At 31.8% G+C, this 7,500-nt stretch overlaps 1 protein-coding gene across 7 annotated transcripts in view; it reads right to left on the bottom strand.

The window, feature by feature from the left end:
* Positions 1-7,500, bottom strand: part of LOC122360719 (upstream stimulatory factor 2) — a 21,738-nt gene that overhangs the window by 3,096 nt on the left and 11,142 nt on the right. For 3 of the 7 annotated variants that reach the window (XM_043261541.1, XM_043261547.1, XM_043261546.1), the window contains exons 12-15: positions 4,460-5,904; positions 2,840-2,982; positions 2,363-2,421; positions 1,301-1,737 (exon numbers count right to left, since the gene is read on the bottom strand). In XM_043261541.1, the coding sequence (XP_043117476.1) occupies positions 5,746-5,904 (159 nt within the window). In that variant the 3' untranslated portion in view covers positions 1,301-1,737; positions 2,363-2,421; positions 2,840-2,982; positions 4,460-5,745. Of the gene's footprint in view, positions 1-1,300; positions 1,885-2,362; positions 2,422-2,839; positions 2,983-4,459; positions 5,905-7,500 lie in introns of those variants that run through there. The other 4 variants (XM_043261545.1, XM_043261543.1, XM_043261544.1 and 1 more) reach the window with 3 other exon arrangements.

Genomic DNA, 7,500 nt, shown 5'->3' with positions numbered 1-7,500 from the left:
GCCCCCTCCGTCCCAGCGCCTGACCTGATATTTCCATCAAGCGCCATCAGATTTCATTTCCATCGTGCCAACTAAACAAACTAAAGTTGCATTGATTTCGCGGACGACTGCGCTCGTCCAAATGCGTTCGCGTTCGACCTTTCCGCAGTCGCTTTTCGCCCCGTCGACGAGCGTCCACGGAAAAGTGAAGAGGAAGTCTTCTGTAGAACGGATGAGAGGCAGCGGGGAATAGAGGCATGAACCCGTACGAATGAATAAGAGCGACGGGCTCCTCTCCTGTAATCACGGCACACAAAACCCCGCGGACGAACAATGGCTGGTGCTGAAGCGGCGTTACGGCGCCGGAAAACACAAAAGAGCCGGGCAGCGGACGAGCAGACGGGTTCACCGCGCCACAATCAAGTCCTTCAGCGGGAACACAGCCCACGGAGAGACGACTCCGGGCTCCCAGACGTCTCTGTTACGCTCCAAACAGAGCGCTTTTGTGTGCTTCTCAGAGTCACCCGTGATCTGGAGGCTTTTTACGGGGCCCACAGCATTTAGCCGGAAAGAAAAAAAAAAAAAAAAGCTTTGCATACACTCTGCATTGCTTTTTTCCGAAACCCTAAACTCTAATCGCAACAGCTGACTTTGCTTTAAAAAACAGTTATATTTAAGATTGTGATATAAAATGCAATGCATGTAATGTTTGCTACATATTTCGGTGGAAGCTTTAGGCTTTTCGTAAAAATACATAAATGTTTTATGCAATATGTAAAATTTGTTTATAATGTATATATGTAATTTAAATTGATATATTAAATACATAATTTCCATATAATCAAATTATTATTAATATATAATGATTATAATAATTTACATTTTATTGTTGTCAATGTTGTTTAATTATTTGAAAAATGTAAGGGTCAGTACGATATAAAAACACATGCATATATATATATATATATATATATATATATATATATATATATATATATATATATATATATATATATACAAATAATAATAATAAATAAAAAATTAATAATAATAATAATAATAATATATAAATAATAATATATTTAATACATTTACATTTATATACATTTATATATATATATATATATATATATATATATATATATATTTATATATATTTATATATATATATATATATATATATATATATACACATATATATGAAGCAATTAATCATGATTCATCATCAATTGACAGAAGTAATATGAATAAATATTACTAAAACTATTAGTACTCCTAATTAAATTGATTAATAGTCACAGTAAAGATATTCACAATGTTATAGTGTTACAAGAAATTTATTTTTAAATATTTCACAGGAAATAAGTCACATTTTAAAACATATTAAAATAGAAAAGTAGGTATTTTTTCCGGAACAAATATCACAGAACATATATTTTTAAAGGAAAACCTTAGGTGTGGCCGGTTATGAAAATGAAGCACGCTAATTTAGAGCAGGATTCAGAAACGTAAACTCCTGTACCGAGTAAAAGCGCAGTGTTTTGTCTTCATCGAGGCATCCCAATTAAAGCAGCATCCAGGAAGTCTGTTTGTATTGTTTCTGTATTTGCAGAACGGCAGAGACGGTGATGTCTAAACGGGACACGGGTCCATAGATCAATCACGTCAAACAGAGCGGCGGACTCACAGACGCCTGCCTATGTGTGTCTGACCGGCGGCTCACAGACGTGCCAAAACACAAGACAGACACCAAACGAGCTGCAAAGTCAAGGTGAAGGAGAGGTGACCTCCAAAAACAGAAGTGAGGCAATCGAGTCTGTGAAGATTTCTAGAAGTGCAGTATACTCCCTATTGTTTTCCCCCCAAAGACTCCATTCCTCCCAGATGAATCAGAACATTGCAACCCTTTTTTTAAACAATTTAAATGTATATATATACGTACGTACGTGTGTGTGTGTGTGTGTGTGTGTTTTTATATATATATACACACACACACACACACACACACAACAAAATTGTACCAAACATTTTATTAAAAAAAAAATATATACACATATATATATATATTGTATATATATGTATACATGTATGTGTGTGTGTGTATATATATATATAATTTTTTATTATTTTATTGCATTTTGTTGTGTGTATATATATATATATATATATATGTATATTTATTTATTTATGTATATGTATATATATATATATATATATATATATATATACATATAAATATATATATATATATATATATATATATATATATATATATATATATATATAAATATAATATATATATATATAACAAAATTAGAAATAAATAAATAAAATATATAGAGAGAAAGAAGAATAGAGTGAAGACTAGATTATGATAATTGACCTTCATTATGTTGTGCTCTTCTCCTCTCGTCTCTAGGAGTGCGCAGGCTGGCCATTCTCCTAAAGTAAGAATTGGAAATATTTTAATAATATGCATATTTCATACATTCATACACTTCTAATACACACACACATATATATATATATACACACCCTGTGACTGGGTGTTATAAGCACTACACTGTCTGTTTGTCTCTCTAAAAAAATGAATCGCTGTTGTACTCTCAATTGTAAGTCGCTTTGGATAAAAGCGTCTGCAAAATGACTAAATGTAAATGTAAATGTAAATATATATATATATAGATTATATTATTTTATATATGCATACAGCTTGAAGAAAACAACAAACTGTTGCACTCTATTGAGTATCCATGGCATGCAAAAAGAAAATTAACATGCTAATAATAGTTTTGCAACATCTGGCATTTGATCAATGAAAGCAGCCTTATGTTTTTCATACTGATAAGATTGAGATTACCTGCTGTGTCTGGCGTCACGTGCCGTTCTCCGATAGTTGAGGGTCATTTCCTAAGCAAGGTGTGAACAATGATGAATGATGAGGAGAATTATAATGAGTGAAGAATCCCTGGAGACGCCGAGATGGTTGAGAATAAATGATGTCTGAAACAAGAAAAGATATTAGCCAAGCCTTCGCTCTGTTTTCATGAACAATCTGATAAAATCGTCCCAGCTGCGACTCGAACCTCATTTAAAGACACAATAGAGACAGTTATGAATTGAGAGAGATTGAGTGAGCTGCGCTTTTCCTCTTCCAAACTATTATCTCTCAGGTCATTTGTATTAGACCGGCCTACGTTTAAAATATTGGAGACAATACATCAGTCACAGGAAGGCATACAGGAAGGATTCCAGTAGAGTCACCTGAAAAACCCTTTTGAGTGAGTATAAAGATGGCCGAGATATTAAATAATTGTACAATGGTTATGCTGGTTGTATAAAATAATGCATTTTTTATTTTTCCAGGTTTTGTAGACAACATATATATATATATATATATATATATATATATATATATTTTTTTTTTTGTAATATATATATATATATATATATATATATATATATATATATATATATATATATATATATATATATATATATATATATTTATATATTTTTTCTGTATAGCCCAGCCATAAAAAAATTAATTGTTCATTTAAATAGCCCAAAATAGCTATTTTTCTCACCAGAATAATAAAATTAAATAAATAAATAAATGTAAAAACAACTTGACATAAAATATCACTTAAAATGGCATGACAACGACAATTTCAAACTAATTAGATAAATAAAAAAGTAAAGATTTAGCTAAATTAAAGTGAAAAATAGGGACTAAGAGAAATTATCATTTTAATTTATTATTTCAAAAAAGTAATTATAATTTAAAATTAATTATAATTTCAGCAGCCCACAATGCTACTCTTCAAGCCTTTGTGTAATAACGTTTGTTAACAGATTGCATAAGTACATTTGCTTTTCTTTCTTAATGAACTAATTTATTTGTCTCTTTTGCTAAACTCGGCAGCCAAGGCCAAAACCATTCGACGGCTTCCGCTCGGTTAAAGACAATTTGTTTGTGTTTTCTAGGGCAAACTGCAAGGATGCTGAAACTTCATATCACAATCCTTACGAAAAGCCACGGAGGTGTTTAAATCCCCTCGGCTGCTTAATATCCGTGTCGATCGCGAGACCTTCACAGACCGTTGCTTTGAAACAAAGTTTATGAAGGGACTGTAAAAGCGAAAGTTTCTCTGCCTCTCCGAGGAGCGTTTACGGTCGCATTAAAACTCCTTGCAATTACTTCTCACCGTTTATTTTTTTTTTCCCAGGTCAACTGTAAGGCCACCAGGGTAATCACTGCCGTTAAGGGCGGCGTTTATTACAAAATAATTAGCATAAAGCAGCAATCTGCAAACAGCGCATGAGGAGAAGGTGTGATATTTATCTTGCAGAAATGAAGTGGTTCACATAAAACAACAAACCCTGTAGTCTATTATTAACCGCGCTTGTTATTCTTCTCTGTAACGTCTTAATGAAACAGTTCGCGCCCAAAAAATAAAAGCTTTGGCAATGTACTCACCCGTATGTCGTCGAGTCATTTTACCGTTCAGCCATAATCTGCCAAGCATCGTAAACACAGTCCAAACAACAGCTCCTGAAAATAAAAAGCAGATGTTTATATGATTGCAGTACGAAACGTAAACGGAGGATAAAATGAAGAAATGTAATATCTGTGAATTGCAAAATGGGCTTACCAATGAACGTTTGTCAGGTCTTTTGAAAAAAAAAAATTAAAAAAAAATCACATTTCTTTAAATTATCTTGTTTTTGCATGCACGTAATTTTAAATAAAATTAAATAAAACTATTTTATTGAAATTAAATTGAACCGAGAGTAAAACGGAGATGCGCTACATCCAACAGGAAAAAATAAAATAAAATAAAATAAAAATTAAATTAAATTAAAATATTTAATATCGCTTTGTAAATCAAATATGGAAAACTGAATGGATATTGAGAGCGATGGCTAATCGGTGAATAACAGCCTGCAACAAAACCATTCTGTTAATTGCATTTATACGAATACGGCACAAAATGTTCAGGCACTTAGCGAGTAAACCTATAACAAAATTGTAACTTTTGAGGATTGCAAATAGCCCTACTTAGCAAGCCAGACAGGCCATTTCATTTTCAGGTCTTTTAGAGCCGCTGATTAGATGAAAGTAACAGAATAATCCTCTAACGCACAATAACAAACAATTCTTCAGTCCTGAGGTGTCCAGCATTTAGCTACAAGGCTTTGTGGATATTTTCTCATTTGCTTCTTAGATTAGGCGATGCTTTCCGAACTGTCTTCCAGAGGCGATCCGAGATAAGAAGCTAATAATCCCAGACGGAGCTCATTTTCTGGCATCAGAGCTTTCTTTCAGCGCAGGTGCTTTTGTTCAGATTTTAACACTAAATTTCACCGGAACCGCTAATGACATTTCATCACGGCTTCATTCATCCCGTAACGACCTTCCCGAAACGCCACAAAGCGGCAGATTTTCTCCGGGAGAATTTTAAATTAAACGAGGCATTGAACAAACAACTAATACTTCAAGTAAAGCATGAAGGCAAAATTGAAAGCAACAAAGCTGGAAAATTAGGAGAAACGTCTGGGGTGTATTATAGAGCGGGTAAAACTAAAAACACGTAGCGGAAGCCGTCTCGGTATATTCCACTGTTTAGTTAGGAAGCATGAATAGTCACGGGACCCTGGTGTTAATGGAAACTTCTTGACCTTTGACCTCATCTGTTCAAGCCGGACGGTGTCAGACATCAGCGCTGAAGAGGATGCAGACTCTCGAGCCCAAGCCAGCGAATGTCATTCGGTGCACTTCAGTCCCGCGTCATTCTCTGAGGGCCTTTTGTCGTCTGGATTGGCCAGAATCTCTTTCCCAGAATGTCTGAGGCTCACTGTGTCAACGCCGTGATGCTCCAGCAGCGCTCGCAGGAGGCTGTTCTCGCTCTTCAGCTCCTCCAGCTGAAAGCGGCAACGCGCAAAACGGTTATTAAATCCGCAAATGTTTTGGATATGTGCATTTATGCATTTGCCAGACGCTTTTTACGCAAAGCAACCTTTTTTAACAGCACGATAAATGATATAATGAAATTGCGTGTGTTAAATTAAAACGGTATAAATAAAAATAAATGTGTAAATAAAAATAGCGCTATTGCTAATGCGTAAAATATGGGGAAAAAATTATTAAAAACAATATTCATACATAATAAAATTAAATTAAATAAAAACAATTAATAACAAAATACAAATAAAAAATTAGTTACTAGGATTTTGCATTAAAGTCATCAAATAATATATAAAATATTTTAATAAAAAAAAAAATATATAATAATAACAATGTAATCATTTAAAACTAAAACATGAGTATAAAATAAAAGTGCAAATTAAAATGAAATAAAACTAAATCATATAAAATAAAAATAAGACGTCATAAAATAAAAATAAAGTAAAATTTTATTAAATTAAAATGTTTTAGATATGTACATTTATGCATTTGCCAGACGCTTTTACAAAAAGTTTTTAACAGCACGATAAAAGATATAATAAAATTGCGTGTGTTAAATTAAAACGGTATAACAAAAATAAATGCATAAATAAAAATTGTGCTATTGCTAATGCGTACAGGAAAAAAAAAAGTTAAATCAGCTGAAGATATTCCATAAAAATAATAGTAATAGTAACAAAAAATAGCATAAAACTAAATGAATTCAATGCATTAATATAAACAGTACAAATTAAAATAAAAAAAGGCTATGAAAAAATTTATTAAACAGTATTAAAAAAATATTCATACATAACATTAAATTAAATAAAAACAATAATAAAAAAAATAGTTGCTAGAAAAAATATTTGCATTAAAGTCATCAAATAATATATAAAATATATTAATAAATAAATATATATATATATATATATATATATATATATATATATATATATATATAATAATACATATTCTAATCATTTAAAACTAAAATATGAGTATAAAATAAAGTGCAAATTAAAATGAAATAAAACTAAATCATATAAAACAAAAATAAAACGTTGTAAAATAAAAATAAAGTAAAATTTATTTAAATTAAACTGGAGATGTTACATCTTTTTGTAACCCTCTTTGTCACCCTCCTCTGGTGCTAACCGGTGACGTTTGTGGTTTTCTGGGAGTCTGATAATACTGAATGATTGGGGTGTGATTACTGATTGAGTGTGTATATTTAGAGTATATCGGAGAATATATTAGAGTTAAGAAACATACAAAAACATTTTAAAAATCAGATAATGATCATACAATATCAAAACTTGTATTGAATAAAAATATAATAAGCTATCTTCAACCTAAGACCAAGTTAAAAAGCTAAATTCACGCTTTACTGCCCCATTACATTAAAACGCATTAAATAAAATGTGATGCAAATCAAAAACGCTTCTTTTAACGGCTATTTGATGTCAAAACATGCACATGCATGTGTATCATGCGTCTCTACCACGGTTTCCTCGCGTCATAAAATGTCATAAAATGTTGCGATATTATCTAAAAACCTCTAAATAGAGAGTCAA

The sequence above is a fragment of the Puntigrus tetrazona genome, chromosome 16, assembly GCF_018831695.1.
Source record: "Puntigrus tetrazona isolate hp1 chromosome 16, ASM1883169v1, whole genome shotgun sequence".
Taxonomy (NCBI): domain Eukaryota; kingdom Metazoa; phylum Chordata; class Actinopteri; order Cypriniformes; family Cyprinidae; genus Puntigrus; species Puntigrus tetrazona.
The sequence above is the reverse complement of the archived record's forward strand: the minus strand, read 5'-3'. Positions and strand labels throughout refer to the sequence as shown.